Source organism: Carcharodon carcharias, chromosome 15 (genome assembly GCF_017639515.1).
Source record: "Carcharodon carcharias isolate sCarCar2 chromosome 15, sCarCar2.pri, whole genome shotgun sequence".
Lineage (NCBI taxonomy): Eukaryota > Metazoa > Chordata > Chondrichthyes > Lamniformes > Lamnidae > Carcharodon > Carcharodon carcharias.
The window spans coordinates 88505981-88523753 of record NC_054481.1 but is presented as its reverse complement, the minus strand read 5'-3'; the positions used below and the strand labels follow the sequence as shown (position 1 = coordinate 88523753).

Sequence of the window (17773 nt, the reverse complement as noted above, 5' to 3'; positions counted from 1 at the left end):
GTAAACTATAGTAAAATAAAGTTGACTTAAGTGAAGTAAAGTTAAGACATGGCAGGCAGCTCAGTCACGTGGAATGTGTTTCCTGTAATACATGAGAAGTCGTGGATGCTACCCGTGACCAAGACAACCACATGTGCAGGAAGTGTCACCAGCTGCAGAAACTTGAGCTCCGGGTTTCAGAGCTCAAGCAGCGACTGGAGTCACTGAGTTGCATCTGTGAGGCTGAGAGCTACGTGCATAACAAGTTCAGGGAGGTGGTCACACAGCAGGCTAGGAGCATGGAGGCAGAAAGGGAATGGGTGACTGCCAGGCAGTCCAAGAGAACCAGGCAGGTGGTACCAGCGTTCCCTGAGGTCCTGCTGGCTAATCAGTTTTCTGTTTTGGATACTGGTGAGGGCGTTGGTTCTTTGGAGGAGTGCAGTCAGAGCCAGTTTGTGGCACCACAGGCAGCACAGCCATACAGGAGTGGAGGAAGAAAGCGGAGAGAGTAGTAGTGATAAGGGATTTTTTAGTTAGAGTTCTGGGCGGGTGGGACATGTACAAGATGGACAGGCTGCACCTTAGCAGGACTGGGAGATTCATTAGTGCTGTATGGGGAGGGTTTAAACTAGGTTAGCAGGGGGAATGAGAACCTGAGAGGGTGCTCAGATTGGAGTGAAGCAAAACTGGTGGAAGTAGAAAGCAAAGATAGAAGGCAGATGAAGCATAGGCAAGCATTGAATAGGATCCGAATAGAGAATAATGTTAAAAAAGCAGAATTAAAAGCACTCTTGCGAATGCTACATTTATTCAGATAAATGGTTGACGATTGGAATGCACAAATTGAGGTAAATGGGTATGACTTAATGTCCATTATGGAGATGTGGCTACAGGGTGACCAAACTTGGGAACTGAATATGCAAGGATATTCGGCATTTAGGAGAGCAAAAAGGAAAAGGAGATGGAGTAGCAAACTTAATAAGGGGCAAGATCAATACATTAGTAAGTGAGGATCTTAGAGGATCAAAATGTGGAATCAGTTTGAGTGGGGTTAAGGGGCAGCAAATACTGGTGGGAGTTGTTTGTCGGGCCACCTAACTGTTGTGGTAACGTTGGGCATGGTATAAATCAGGAAATTAGAGATTTAACATGAGTAATACAGTAATAATGGGCAACTTCAATTTGCACAGACTGGGTTAACCAAATCAGTAATGCTCTGGAGAAAGAATTCCTGGATTGTGAACAAGATGGGTTTCTGGAGCAGTTCATTGAGGAGTCAACTAGGGATTGGGCTATTTTGGATTTAGTGTTGTGCACTGAGAAAGGGCTAATTAATAACCTTGCTGTAAAGGAGCCTTTGGGAAATAGTGACCATAATATGATAGACTTTTGCAATAGGTTTGAACGTGATATAGTTCATTCTGAAACTAGGATCTTAAACCTGAATAAAAATTATGAAGGCATGAGGGGCAAGTTGGCTATGGTGGATTGGCAAAATACACGAAAAGATTTGACAGTAGACAAGCTGTTTTTAAAGAAAGACAGGTAGTTTTTAAAGAAATACTACATGGTCTGCAACCGACATACATTCCTCTAAGGTACAGACATACAAAGGGAAAGGTAAATCAACTGTGGTTAACAAAATAAGTTAAAAATTGCATTAGACCAAAGGAAGTGGCTTATAAGGATGCCAGAAAAGGTGGTAAACCTGAGGATTGTGAGCGATTAGAACCCAGGAAAGAAGGAACAAGAAACTGATTAAGAAAGGGTAAAGAGGATATAAAGGCAGACTGTAAAAACTTTAGGTGTGCGAAAACAAAATGATTAGCTAGGACAAATGTGGGCCCATTACAGATGGGACAGGGGAATTTATAGTGGAGATTAGGGAAATAGCAGAAAAACTAACGGTTACTTTCCATCTGTCTTCATGGAAGAAGATACAGAAAATCTCCCAGAAGTACTTGGCAACCAAGGGTCTTGTGAAACTGAAGAACTAAAAGAAATTAGTGTTAGTAAAGAGATGGTACTTAAAAAGTTAACTGGATTGAAGATTGATAAATCCCCAGGACCAGATGAGCTTCATTTCAGAGTGTTGAAGGAGGTGGCTAAAGAGATAGTAGATGCATTGGTGGTTATCTTTCAATATTCTATTGATTTTGGAAATGTTCCTGCAGGCTGGAAAGTAGCAAACCTAACCCCATTATTTAAAAAGAGAGGGAGAATGGAGAACTGTAGACCTGTTAGTTTGACGTCAGTAGTGGGGAAAATGTTAGAATCTATTATAAAGGATGTGATAACTGGGCATTTAGAAAAGAATGGTAAAATTGGGCAGAGTCAATGTGGATTTATGAAAGGGAAATCATGTTTGACAAACTTGTCGGAGTTTTTTTTGAGGATATTACTGGTAGCATTGATAAAGGAGAGCCAGTGGATGTGGTGCATTTGGATTTTCAGAAGGCTTTTGATAAGGTCCCACACAGGAGATTAGTAAATAAAATTAGAGTGCATGGGATTGGAGGAAATATGAGTATTGATTGAGAATTGGTTAACAGGCAGAAAGTAGAAGGTAGGAATAAATGGATCATTCTCGGGATGGCAGGCTGTTACTAGTGGGGTACCGCAGGGATCAGTGCTAGGTCCACAGTAATCACAATCTATATCAATGATTTGGATGTGGGGACCAAGTGTAATTTTCCAAATTTGCTGATGACACCATACTGGGTGGGAATATAAGTTATGAGGAGGATGCGAGGAGGCTTCAGGAGGACTTGGACAGGCTAAGTGAATGGGCTGGAACGCGGCAGATAGAATATAATGTGAATAAGTGTGAAGTTATTCAATTTTCCCAGTCTTGTGTGCTGGTTTGGCCAATTTTGGGCGAATTGCACAGCACAATCCAGTGGAAACTCTACTCCATCATCTTCAAAGAGTAGGAAAGAAGTGACGTACAATGTCTCATTGAAGAATTTGAAGGAGATCTGATGACAATGATTCCACTATTCTGCTGCAAGCAACTGTGAGCATGGTGACTCGAGAATCTCCTGTAAAAGAATGGACATGATTGGATGGAGAAGAAACAGTGGGAGAGAAGAGAGAATTGTGGGGAACTCCTGTGTTGTTGAAAGATGATGAATCATTGATTCCATCAGAAATAAGAAGGCTAGAGAGGAAACTAGATAGCTTTGCACATTTAATGGGCGAGCATTCAAAATAACATTTTTTAGAAGTGCACCTTCTGAAAGGCCTTGGAGGTGTCCAAGGCAATGGCAGATGAGTAACCTGTGTTCCAGAGCAGTGTTTATCAGCTAGGGATTCAGGTTGCAGGTAATTTAAGATTTAATAAGAGTTTTTACAAATTTATACCTGACCATTCAGTATTGCAGCCATAAGCTCAGGCCAAAGAGCCTTTTGAAGATTCACAAGACAATCCATACTTTGTGCTTTGGTAGGGCTCTGATTTTGTCTTTGCACATATTGCTCAGGTATGTGTATGTTACAGTCATTGCTTCCCCTGTTTCTGAGCTGAGTTCCAAGCCTCTGTGACTGGACTCACTTGCACAACAGTGTAGTAATTTGAGAGTAACTATCTAATCCACTCATCAAGCCACTGATCAGAAATTCTAGCCAGAATGCTACAAAAGGCAGGGAATTTTCCACATTGATTGTAACAAACCTCCAGCAAGGTGGGCAAGTTGGGTCAAACATGCGTAAAAGAAAAACAAAAAAATAATAATTTTTCAAAATTAAAACTTTCCAAATGCTTTTCACTTGTATCCGGGCCACTAAGCATCACATTTGTCTAGCTGATGTGAAAATTTTACTCCAAATCCTTGAAAACCTTAGTGATTAGCTCAAACCTTTTTTAATGGTTTCATTTTCCACTCAGGTTCTCCCCGACTTGTTTCCTGGACGCGGACGGACAGCCAACTTGTGATCATTGCTCTAGCGGTTACGAAGGCAGAAACTGTGAAAGGTATGGTTTGCCAAGACCCTTTTGTGTCTTGGTTTATCATGACTATTTTTACTGTACATTGCTATTTCCTAAGTGGGTATTCCAGGTAATTAGCCCAAGGGCCCACTTATTTAATCTAGAACGTGGAGCTGCTTCCAATGTGGTGTCATTTCCAAGAACCAGCATCTCATTCAGATGCACTGACCCCTTCACCGGCTGTATGCACCAAGTTCTGTATCTCGTTTACATTCATGTTGTTCACTAAATGTTGCAAGTAAAGTACCCAGAACTCGACCAACATATTAAAATTCAATTACCATCCAGGAAAATAGTGTTTAGTCCTAACCATTGTTGAGCTCCGGTGAAAGGGTTCAATTTAACCGAACCCATATAACGTGAATCCCCGACTTAACAGCAGGTTCTTTGTATTTTGACCAGTAATTCTCTGACTAAAAGAAGCTCGCTGTTGCTCATTGAATCAGGGATTCCGTTTAAAAAGCGAAGATCTGTTTTAAGATTTTCAATTGAAATCTGCTTTCTTTGGTATAAATGTCAGCTTCAAAATGATAATATGGCTTCTCAAAGAGTTGTTGAAGTATTGATTCAGCATACTCCATATCTGACATGCAGCCCAGCCCAGTTAGAGAAGGGATGGAGATCCCTTTTATCTGATGTCGTGGAGCCCGAATGAGATTGGCTCATCTCAACCATGGTGGGTATGGGCATTTTAAAGTTGAGATGACAATAAAGCCTCTTTGTGCGTTGTCACTGCTTCCAGTGGTAACTCCCAACAAAGAAAGCAGTATAACATTGAAAATCCTCCTAAGACAGAACTTCAGTCTTTATCAGGAACATGACATCACGTTACCTTTGTTGAAAGCAGACAACTCTCATATAGCTTCTCCCAAACTCTATACAGTAGTTTGAGCATGCAGGAGTATAACTTGTAGAAGCTTAATATATGGAAAAACCCAGCCTCGTCAACTGTGAGTGAAATGAGCAGGAAGATACTATGTGATTTTCTAGAGACAATAAACCAGTCATACAAGATGTATTTTAAATATCAGTAGAAAGTTACCTGTGCTGTTCAGATGGCACTGCTCTTGGATTATTTCTGTAAGTGCCATTGAGCTGAAACATATCACTGACTGTTAATGGGGTGTAGTACATTGAAAGTAATTTATTACAGGACTGTATATCCATAGAGACAAATAGGATCTTCTGCATGCTATATGTTGAGAGTCTGGAGAGAAGCCAAGAGTTAAATGGTAAACATTACTGGACTGAACACTCAATAACTACCTCACTCCCTGAGGCAGAAGCTGGAAGGGCAGAATGGCTGGCTGTTGATATGACCTTAATGGCCTGAAGTATGTTTCCTACAGTTATCAGTCACCACCATTCCATATGTTTTGGGTTCATTGCCAAATTTGTAGTTTCTTAGAAGGAGAGGAGAATTCCTTCTGGCCTTAACGGAAGCTAGGCATCTGATCTAAAGCAGATTACTTGCCAGCCTCTGTCAATACGGCTGATAGCTAGAGCTTCTTTTTGAACAACAGACCAAGAGACTGGACTTTCAGCTTCTGTAAAAAGGGGTTAACGAGATATGTTGACCCTTACTTACTGTGGGAAAGACAAAGAGCTTTGCATGAATCAGTTGGAGTTGGTGCTTTGTGTTGTGGGAGTTTGTGTATAGTTGCAGACTGGTGATCTTCAGGTGCTTCTGGGTGGCTTAGACTCTCTCGTGTGTCTGTACTGAAGGCTTACTGTAGTAATACTGTGCATTTTTGTCCCTTATGGTTCTTTCACATTGCAAACTTTGATTCATGGAAAGCAAAATATATAACTGCTACTTGGTTTGGCACTATTTAAAGTGTAGAGTTTTTATTCTTTATGCTTGGTGCAAATTAGATGTAATTGCAATCAACAAATCTATTAACTATTGTGGGTTGTTGAGATTGACTTCCCTTGGAGGCCTCAATATCTGACTGGTGGTGGATGGTACCATAAAATGAAGCTATTATATTAACTGATGGTCTCACACCCAGTGAATTGGGCATAACTGCTGAATGTCTGATGACATTGTCTTTGTGGTTGGATGTATCCACAATTCCAAATAGTCTGCTCCAATCCCACAATCCCCACCAATCCCACCGTCTGCTCCAATCCCACAATTCAGTTAGTATACACAGGTTTCTGTGAGTTGTATTGTTATTTTTTTCTGCCATCTTTGTTTAACCTCGCTCTGTATGTTACCTCCCCCACTGAAATTCAGTGACACACAGTATGCAAATTGCCATTGCATAGCCTGGCACCAGGCACATCTCATAACCCCATTAAATAGCTGCTTTGAGAGATTGGAAGAGCTCCAGTTACTTGTTTAATCTACTCATTTTTGGTCAGACAATTTTGCTGGAATCTGAAAGATTTTGATGTGTGACCAACCCTCTGTTGAACCTGACTAGCCTGGCTGGGGCTGACTTCAGCTGTTACCTTCCAGTGAGGATCAACCATATTTAATGTGGTGATCGATGGAAACACTGAGGTATTTTAAACAGATTTATATTTGGGGGCTGATTGGTACTGTCAGAAATACTTTTTCTCCAGGACCTGAGTTTGAATTTAGCCCATGGTGATGGCTGAAAGTACCCCCGTTCTACCAATTTGAATCTTCTGTAAGGTAATTTGGGGCAGTTTCAGTCAGCTTCCTGATGGACATAGACCTGTAGAATTAATGAGTGTGGTTCCTATTAGTCGCCTCACCCAGTGAGTCCATAAGGATAGCTCGAGTAGGAAGTAGTGCATTTTACATTGTGTGTGGCAGTTCTGCTGTTGGAGTTAAGTTGTAGAGTAGGCATGTAACTGGGTCATGAATGCTCAGTACTCACTCTAGTGTCCATGGCATATTAGCTTCCTCAAATCTGATCCCTCATCTTAATAAACATGACTAGATTTGGAATCCTAGAATCATACAGCACAGAAGCAGGCCATTCAACCCATCAAAGCCCTTTGAAAGAGCTATCTGATTATTCCCTTTTCCCCCTCCAACTTTTTTTCTCCTTAAAGTATTTATCTCATTTCCTTTTGAAAATAATGAATGAATCTGCTTCCACTAGCCTTTCAGGCAGCGCATTCCAGATTAAAAAACCCACTGCACTAAAGAAAACGTTTTCCCCCTCTCCCATCTGGTTCTTTTACCAATTATCTTCAATCTCTGTCCTCTGGTTACCGACCCTCCTGTCAGTGGAAACAGTTTCTCCTTATTTACCCTGTCAAAAGCCTTCATGGTTTTTCAACACCCCCACCTTCCTTTAATTTTCTCTGCTCTGAGGAAAACAACCCCAGCTTCTGTTGTTTCTCCACGCCACTGAAGTTCCATTTCCCTGGTTCTATTCTAGTAAATCTCCTTTCCACCCTCATTAAGGCTTTTACATTCCTCCTACATTGTGGTACTCAGAATTAGACACAGTGCTCGAACTGGGGCTGAGTTTGTGATTTATAGAGGTTGAGGGCAACTTCCTTTTATCAATTTTTAGACGCTGCCTGTTCTAACCTTCTGCCATGCTGTAAAATTGTTTCCTTGCAGCTGTGTGATTTTGTAAATACAGGAATGATCTTTCTTTCAGTGAGGTTAAAGCTGCAGTGCCTGGAATTGTCTTAGTTTATCTCCCACCCTGTAGTTAGGTGGCAGTGTGTTGTTGCTTTGAAACTGGTTTCTCGGATTAGCTAATGAAGGGTCATTGAGTTTCAGCATAGTTTGGCAGATTTCCACCTGAGAGGACAGACAGGTCCTTGTGTTAACATCTCAACTGAAAGATGGCATAACAGACACTGCAGCACTCTCTCAGAGCTGCACTAAAATGTCAGCCTGGATTATGTGCTCAAGCAACAGAGTGGAACCATGACCTGCTGCTCAATGGAGAGAGTGCGACCACTGAGTTGCGATTATAATGTTTGCCCTGTACAATGTGGCTGAAAGCTGTGACAACTCACTAAGTGGAGTGATGAGATAAGTATTAGTGTAATACTGCAGATGCTGGAAATCTGAAATGAAAAGAGATAAAGTGCTGGAAAAACTCAGCAGGTCTGACAGAATCCGTGGAGAGAGAAACAGAGTTAACGTTAATATGACTCTTGTTCGGAATCAGTGAATGTTAGCAGGTATGGCACTATTAAAATCCATCTGAATACCCAATGCAGAAACAGAGGTTGAGATATTAATAAAGCAAGTTGTTTTTTTAACCTGGCATAGGAAAGGCTCGAGGAAATGGTCCTGTTAAAATCACTGTTCTCTGTAATAGAAAGAAAAGGCAAACACATCTGGAATGTGCTTTATTTTTTTCTCTTGGAATGAGTATTTTCCTGCCACAGTTAGACCCTCAAGTCATGTCTTCCCATTAGGCTACTTTGGTGATATCAAGTACTGGAAGGGCCCCAGAGTGGCTCCTATAAACAATCCAAAACAGGTTGATGACCCTGGGTTGGTGGGGTCGAGGGTGTCTCTGTGGGGGTACTTTGAAATTGACCCCCTCCTGCAATGGCGCAGCTACAGTACACTCCCTGTAAAGTATGTCAATGAAATGGCTCAGCAAGAATCGAGCTCCTACTGTGGGTTACAGTAGTTTTATTCTCACTGGCACTGGGCATGTACCTGGGGTTCTTTTTCTTGCCACCTGTTGGCATCTTCCCACCTTTCCATAACGATTAATTCACACCATTTGTTGGGCAGTGGTAGAGATAATTCTTTCAATTACACTTATTACTGCTAGAGGGAAGTGATGCTACTAGCATTAATGGGGGAGGTAGTGGCCTAGTGGCATTGTCACTAGACTGGTAAACCAGAAACCCAGGGGTAATTCTCTGGGGACCTGGGTTCAAATCCCACCACAGCAGATAGTGGAATTTGAATCCAATAAGAATCTGGAGTTAAAAGTCTAATAAATCATGGGACTACTTGTTGGTCAGGGCTTGCAAACATGGCATTTTGTTGCATAAAGCCTTTCCACACTGACACAGCAAGTACATATAAAAGTCAAGCTGTGAAACCATTGCCACTTGTCACAAAAACCCATCTGGTTCACTAATGTCCTTTAGAGAAAGAAATCTGCTGTCCTTGTCTGGTCTGGCCTACATATGACTCCAGACCTATAGCAATGTGATTGACTCCTAAATGCCCTCTGAACAAGGGCAATTGGGGATGGGCAATAACTGTTGGCTGAGCCAGAGATACCCACATCCCATGAACAAATAATAAAAAAAAATCACTTGTGAAATTTGTTGGATGTTCTTTTCTAATATCCACAAAGATCTTATGATGAGAGAAAAAAATTGCACCCATTGTAACTCACCCTTTGAATACTCTAGCTATCCCATTATTACATCCAGATGTGTGTTTCTGGTTTGGTTTTACTACTATGCCTGAGGATTTTCTCTAACATTTTTACACGCTGTGAAATGAAATCACACACTCCAGCTGTTCTGCATCAAGGAGACAATTTGTGCAACTGAACAGAGTCTGACTTGTTTATAAACCCTCAGAACAGACTCTTCTGTTATTGGTTCAATCCTCACTACAGCTGACGCTTCCAGTTTGTTGCATTAGCTTCATCTAAATCAACTGGACAATGTGTTTGAAGACTTCATTTATAATGTAGCAGGTAATGAGAGAGGCGTCAGGCAATTTCTGTAACATCATGTAAAAACTACTGGGCAGCTGAATTGCAAAAACTCACTGTGTGTATTTTACTTTTGTCATTTCCTTGCAATTGGCTGGCCAGGTCTATTGAGGTGAACATTAAACACACTTGAATTAAGGGTCAGAGTTGCCAAGTTAGTTGTACAAAGCTAATCAGTGAATGTTGGGGAATCTTCAGGCCCCAGCATTCTCACTGTCAAGCTGGTGCTTCACTTTATTTCAAGTCACGGGGATTGTTTGGAATTATCTGTATGCAAATTAATGATGTTTGACCTAATTTGCATCCCTTTAAGTGCTTCCCTTCTACGTGACTAAGAGCTCAGTTTGCTTTCCAGCTTACAACAGCCTGCAGAATGCAACCAAATACAGGATGAAAGTTTGCTTTTGGAACAGTAGTAGTATTTTTTTTGAGGATTTGCATTGAGGCGAGGAGCAGGTGAGAACAGATTTTCGTGCAAGGATGATAATTGGCTTTCATGTACAGACTAGTCTGGGGCTTTTGCTTTAATCACTGCCTAATCAAGCTCTGCTTCTGCTGCTAACTAACCTGTGCACTAACATGGGGCTACCATGTTGGCTACTTGTTGGTCAGGGCTTGCAAATGCGTAAAGCCTTTCCACACTGACGCACAAGTACATATAAGCAATAGAAAAACCTACTTGGCTGAAACATGTCTATTGCTGTGAACAATAGAGTCTTCAGCACACTGTCTTTGTGCTCAAGTAAAACAGCTCAAAGCAGCCTGCCTAAAATGAAACCAATTTTAAACTAACCAACTGGCTATCAATCTGAGGCCAAATGATCAAATTCTATGTCAATAATTCTTTAAAGAAGGGAAAGATGTTTTTGTTTGCTGACCAAGACCTTTTAATCCTTTAAGAAGAAATCTGACACAATTCTGCAAAGCCTGGAGTCAGCCACTAAAGCTGGAGTCTAAGGAGCTGATTCCAGTTGAGTGCCAGAAGATCATTGAAGGTGGATTCAAATACGATGCCAAAGATCCAAATAACAACGTGACGGAAACTGTTGATTGGAGTGGTAATGATAAGCCGGGGGCATCTTCATCGATCATTAACGCCACTGGTCTAATAAGTGGGGATGCAGGGAAAATGGACAACGCTTCCAGTGCCAGTGCAGTTACCATGCCAACAGCAGCAACGAAAATTCTGCCAGTGGATACCACCTCGAAACGGAGGACATATAACTTCAGGCACTTGATGAAAACATCTCTCATCAGCTTCAACAGAAGACTAACCATGTTAGAAGACACAGGTTTGGACCTTAAAGACAGCTTCAAGCACTTGCAGAAAAGGCAAGATAATTTAAGCTTACAGCTGAAGAACCTCACCCATATGTTATCAGTCCCACGCAAAGATAAGCTGATTTCAGACTTAGAGTGGAAATACAAAGATGTCGATGACAAGCTGACCGCGTTGCAAGTACGGCTGGAGATTCTTATTGATGGTTTTGCAGCTTTGGCTGAAGAGATCTCGGAACTAAAGAAAAGGAGGACTTCACTCACCAGTAGCGATCAACCAGATCTGACTAAAATTACTACTAGCTCCCCTACAAATTCGTTTACAAAGTTTTCTAGAACAATATCGAAAGTGAAGCCTACATTTTATGGCAGCAACAACAAAACTTCAAGGTTTGTTTCCAAAAGACCTCCTGTTAAAAATCTCGTTCTTACCACCCCACCACAAATCAAGAGCAAATCGTTTCACTTTCACAGAAAAGCAGCAGCTACCGTTGCTTCTTTGACAACTGTACGAACACATCTCAAATCCACATCTTCTCCCGCGCAGTCCACAGGTAAAGTCCAGGTTAAGAAGAAATTTGGTGTGCCTGCTAATAATGGTCGAAAAAATTCAACTCTATTTGGTAAAGGCGGAGCTGTTGTTAAACAGATTCCCACAAGAGCTACATCAGCAATAACAGTGAAGCCTGCAGTCACATCTACCACGTTTACAGTGCATCCCAGTGTGACTATGGTCAGCATAGAGCCTAAGGATTTGACAACTCAGCCAGTTCCTACAACTGTGCTGGGGAAACCCATAAAATCACGCTTACAGGTATCAAGAATGAAAGTGAAACCCAGATACGTAGAAACTGTAAATAATGCAATGATCCCGGTTAGAGCTAAGGGTAAACTAAACTCTGGTGGGAAAACGGTCACAAAGTCTAAAAGCAAAACCAAACCTGGTAAAAATGGAACTGGGCATTCGAAGCATAAACTAAAACCTGGTGAAAAAGCACCAGCACAGTCTCAGGATAAAACAAATCATGGTGGTAAAACAACCACAGGACATCTTAATTCAACCGTGAAACCATCAGCTGCAGCAGTGCAGAATAAAGGTGGGTCTCGGAGGCGTAAAATCAAACAGCCATCAGATAGTAATAATACATCCGTCCGTAGGAGAGGAAATACATCCTTTGAGTCAGGTGCTACCACATTGCCCCCAGTGACAACACAGCCTAAACCTGCAGGCAAAACAAGCTCACTGCCAACATTGGCATTCACCAGGAAGATTTCTGAAAAGGTGGAAACCCTGTTGACGATTACCACAGCGCTCCCAGCAACTGCACCTCCACTGAAAAGACCTGAAAGTCGACCAATACATGGGTCACAGACTAAAAAATGTGATGGTGATGACCCCCCCAGAAAAAAACTGACAGGAGGCAGAAAGAGAAAGACAAAGAAAACAACCGCTCTGGACATCCTGCGATTACTGCGAGGAGGGCAACATCATTATTCCAACTCAAATGGCAAAAGCAAGGACCTGCCGCTTTATATTACGCTGGGTCGCCTAGCCATACCAATAAAAATTATCCCAGATTGATGAGTCCCTGTGCTGACTTTCAGAGTTCAGCTTAATGAAAAATATGTGAAGACATTTCCATCTAGTAGCTGGTTTTGTGCTTGAGAATCTCATTTACTTAAATGTAAGATGGAGATTCATTGAGAACTGATCGAGATTCTTTTGCACTTATCTGTATAAAACAACATACAAACATTTGTCAAAAGTTTTGAAGGTGTTATGCAATGTAGTTTGTGAAAGTAAAATGTAACTCATTTCAAACAGTAATGAGGTGCAAATAACTACCTCAGTACAAGTGACACACTTGGTTTCCTCTCATTTGTTCTATTTGAATAATCTGTACAGAAACATGCTTGCATTAATAATTTATTGAATTCAATAAATTAGTCTCTTTTTGACTCAAATAGTGAATTACTGTGCCCAAAGAAAATGGGATTCCTTTTGTACCTCCACATAGATCTAGGTTGTTTTCAATAGAGTGCTTGCGATTTGTTTGCTGAAGGATTATAGATTGTTAAGTTGTGCATCTGTCTTGTTACATTGCATGTCCTATGTCCCTTAGATCGATGTAGATTTAACAATCAGTTAATTACAGTGGTCAACTAGCCACATTTGTGTGACCAGGTCGACTATGTTTGCGAGTGCAGGAATTCCAAGGCAACACTAAGGTAAATGAAAGACTACATTTCAAACCTTTTAACTTCTCTTATTCTGGGTAAGCCTGGGCTCAAAGTCAGGCTTATTTCATTTCACCTGCCCATCTCCACTTAATTTCAGTCGTTTCTGCACACCATAAATGCTGTTTTTTTCGGAGAATATTTAAATCCTTTTTGTAAACCAGGATTGAGTTCTTCCATTTGAAAGTTTGCATTGCCAGAAAGGAAATCACATATTGCTGTTTAAGTGTACTTTATTTAATAAAATCTTGCTGTAAGCAGCACTGCATACAGACTAGAAAGCAAATATGTTTGGATTCACGATTTTTCTAAAATTATCTTCCCAAAGAAATAATCTCTTTTCCCCATTCCTTATTCCCTATATTCATCTGAAGAGAGAGGGGAATCTCTTCATGGTTTGTACAGTCTGATCTGATCCTGTGGTAACACATTGACGGATGCTCTTCCCAACACCTATTTGATAGAACATAAAAATAAAATACCGCTAATGCTGCAAATCTTAAATAAAAACAGGAAATGCTGGCAAGCAGGCCAGGCAGCACCTGTGGAGAGAGAAACAGAGTTAACATTTCAGGACTTTTCATGAGAACCTATTTTATAGAAGGCCATCTTCTGGGATATCTCAGCTGTTTATCTCCTATCTGCTTGTTATCCATGAGGAGAAAGTTGCTTCCATCATTTTAAACAGTAAGTTTACATCATTAAGCTACATGAGGGTATATTTTCCTCCATCTCTAACTTACAGGGTAAAAAGGGGACTTGCATAATGCAGAGTACAGTGTTTTATATTTGCATCCAACTTACTGCTAAAGTTAACAAACAAGAGATGATATGCCTCAGTCTTTGTGCTTTATAGAAATTCAGTGAAGCTTTATTTGGTTTTAGCAAGTTTTGGCCATTTTATGCCATCAATCCAGCACTTGGCTGATGCATATTTCTTACTTTCAATTGACTGAAGTCCAGGTTTGTGTGCCTTTTTTATCTTACAAGTGGTGGTGATCCTGGTTCTAAGGTCCTCCTCCAGTCACTTCAAATGTTTTTAAACATTGCTTATTGACTACAACCTTTTCCAGAGTTGTTAATTCTTTTGGCCATCTGTTTACTGTGGTTCAACGAAGGGCCAAAGAATGGTCACACTCGATCCTCCAGCTGAAAAAGCGTCAAGTTTGCTTTGCTTGGAGAAATGTACCTTTACATCCTAATTAGAAGGAGAATAGGGACCACTAATTAAAACGATCCAAACAAGGTTGGCAGGACTACATTGCAGAGCATCTCTCTCTCTCTACCTTCCAACATTACAGAACTTGCTTCAGTGACAATTGGTCAGTTTTGGGGTCCCAATTTGCTTCTCTTGTTAAGCAACATCAACAGAAGAAGTGACAAAACCATTTGAAAGCTCCAGTCAATGCCCAGTTGATGAGTATTAGACATTGTGCACCCTTCAGCTTGTTCCTGTGCAAGTAAAGTGTGTTTCCAATTCTGATCAGTAGAGATTCCAAAGTGGAGTTTGTACAAAACTCCTATGTATTGATTTGGCAGGAATTAACTTGGTCGGTGGAGATCTCCTGCTGATACATAAGAACATAAGAAATAGGAGCAGGAGTAGGCCATGCAGCCCTTCGAGCCTACTCCACCATTCATTGAGATCATGACTAATCATCTGCTTCAACACTATTTTCCTACACTATCCGCATATCCCTCGATGTTTTTAATATGCAGAAACCTATCGATCTCAGTCTTGAACATCCTTGATGACTGACCCTCCACAGCCCTCTGGGGCAGAGAATTCCAATGATTCACCACTCTCTGAGTGAAGAAATTCCTCCTAATCTCAATCCCAAATGGCCTGCCCCTTATTCTGAAACTGTATCAAATAATTCTAGACATCCTCCAACCAGGGGAAACATCCTTCCTGCATCTATCCTGTTGAGTCCTGTAAAAATTTTGTATGCTTCAATGAGATCACCTCTCATTCTTGTAAACTCCAGAGAATAAGGGCCCAGTCTATTTAATCTCTCCTCATAGGAAAATCTTTCCATCCCAGGAATTAGCTTGCTGAACCTTTGTGGCACTCCCCCTATGGTCTCCTTAGGTAAGGAGACCAGAATGACACACACTACTCCAGGCATGGTCTCCCCAAGGCTCTATATAATAGCAGTAAGACCTCTTTACTCCTATACCCAAATCCCCTTGTAATAAAGGCTAACATACCATTTTCCGCTCACTGTATCTGCACATTAGGTTTCAGTGACTCATGATCAAGGATGCCCAAGACCTTTTGAAGTTCAACACTTCCCAGCCTCTCTCCATTTTGAAAATACTCTGTATTTCTATTTTTCCTACCAAAGTGAATAACCTCACATTTCTTCACATTGTATTACTCATGCCAATTTTTTGTCCACTTGCTTAGCCTCTCCAAATCTCCTTGAAGCATCTTTGCATCCTGGAATATGCTGGAAACTGAAAAAGTCGTCTTCCAATCCTAATAAAGGGCTGCTTTGAATCTATACCCTTAACCACGATAAATATCCCCAGTGACATGGTAGGATTTGTGTCTTAAAATTCAGCCGAATGCGGGTTCCCTAGCAGAAAATCCTAGTTAGTTAAACTTGCTTTCTAAAGAGCTAGACTAAAAGATGAAGGTGCTCATACCAAGAGCTCCTTTCTCAAAAAGCTTGTCTGAATGGATTTTCTACAAAATGCTGAGAGTGAAAAAGTCCAATGGTCAATGGGCAGTTCCTCTGGTCAATGATTAGTGAAAAAATGAGCCACATTTGCATGTGATCAAGGCATGGGAAGTAGAATAAATTAAACAATCTGACCCAACTCCTCCACATGAAATGTGGTATGCGGAAACTTGTAATCTGCTTTGCAGCCTGAGTGAGCCCATAGCCCAGGAAAGAACAGGATGAAAATGTTTTACAAGGTGCTAGTTTATAATGGATGAATTAAATCTCAATGTTGCTCATCAACACTGAAAAACTGGTGATATCTCGGTGTGAGAAATTATTTCAGCAATCAGTACGAATCCTCCCATATCGTTGCAGAAATTTAGCTGAAAATGTGATAGTTTGCATTCTCGATGGAAAGAACTCTCTCTCTTTATGCCTCTTGGGTCTTTATCAGATCTGGAGCTTTTTAAAGGCCTTTTTTGAGGGTTTCTCTCATTTGCCTTTCGTTAAAAAGTTAAGATATTACTGAGGATGAGACTGGTTTTATGCAGCAAGGTGGGGAAGAGCATTGACCTGACCACGATTTTAGCAATGAATTATACAAAGTTAAATAATGCTGTTACAGCTTTCACTCGTGGGCTTTCTTGTGAAGAAGTAGGAAGTATAATGCTCACTGTTGTTGCTAAGTACTCATTCCCACAAAGAGTTTTCATTCCAAGTGGGACATTAAAAGGTGATGGCAAAGCAAACTGGCAAAAGGAAATCAATCTAGTACACTTCTTTGAAGGGTGGAATCCTTTTCCGAACAGTTTGGCTGGAAGTTAATGGACACAGTACATACACTAGTGAATTAGAGCAAAGTGAACCAAAGCCAGCAATTGGTGATCTCTCAGTAGGTACCACTTGTGACTTCTTGTTGAAGGATGGAGTCAAAATAAGTTGCAAACAGACAACTGACTTGAAATATTAGGTTAAAGCATCTAGTTCAACTACCAATAAAAACGGCATCCCTGGCAGTTTTTTTAAAGTTGGCTCTACTTATGTTCACTCTCAACAGATCTAAATCACCATTGGTCATTTGCTGTGGAGATTATGTGAATTTAATAAACATTTCTGGACAATAGTATGGCTCCATAAAGCTGGAGAAACAGCAATGAATAACCACGTCTGCCTATTAACAGACAGGAAATGTCTTCCCTCCATTCTGTTTTTGGTGCCACACGTTCTGCTCTCTTCTCAGCTATTGTACCTTCTGGACAATGATTACAAAGCTTAAAAAACAGAAGCAGTTGTATTTTTAAATTGTGTCGAGCTTGTAGCTCCTATTTAAGTAATTATTTATATATTGTATTTATGTTGACATTTTAAAAACAATTTTGTGCTTCTCCTTTTATGATAATTAAGATTCATAATGATATCAGCCACCATTTTCACAACCTGCTTTGTGCAGGCTTAGTTTAGTGTTCTGTGATTTCTCTACAGCTAAACATCATTGTTCTGACTCAATGGTTTCACTCTAGGTTGCCATATGTTATTAGCTGAGCTATCATTTTCCAAGGTACAAGCGCTTCAAGAACTGAGCTCCGCTAGGCTGGAGAATGGATCACAGAATTAGCCTGAATGCTAGAGCCTTATCTTTGATCCATATTCCTATCTAGAGTGGCTATTCATTGAGAATGGAGCTTATTGAAATTACTGGCTACACCAGCACTGTTCAAGATTTTTGTTTTGTTTTTGTGAGCTACATAGTTGCATATCATGGAGTCTTGTAAGACTCATGTGAAGTTTACATCCATGCCCCACTAATTTGTATGTATCTTATATTGCTGGTGCTCACCGAACTTGGTGTCCTGATTTAGGATTCATCAATGACACTGTAAACAGCCATTTCCAAACCCCAAGGCCTACAACGTTGAAACAGGCCAAACCAACAAATAAAACTGAGCTAGCTTGGCTTCACAATCGATTGCCAAAGTTCG

General features: G+C 40.7%; 1 protein-coding gene across 4 annotated transcripts in view; it reads left to right on the top strand.

Annotated features, from left to right (window-relative positions):
* hspg2 (heparan sulfate proteoglycan 2) overlaps positions 1 to 17773 on the top strand; it is a 519883-nt gene that overhangs the window by 260036 nt on the left and 242074 nt on the right. For all 4 annotated transcript variants that reach the window (XM_041206462.1, XM_041206463.1, XM_041206461.1 and 1 more), the window contains one exon: positions 3866 to 3952. In XM_041206462.1, coding sequence (XP_041062396.1) covers positions 3866 to 3952 — 87 coding nt within the window. The remainder of the gene's footprint in view (positions 1 to 3865; positions 3953 to 17773) is intronic.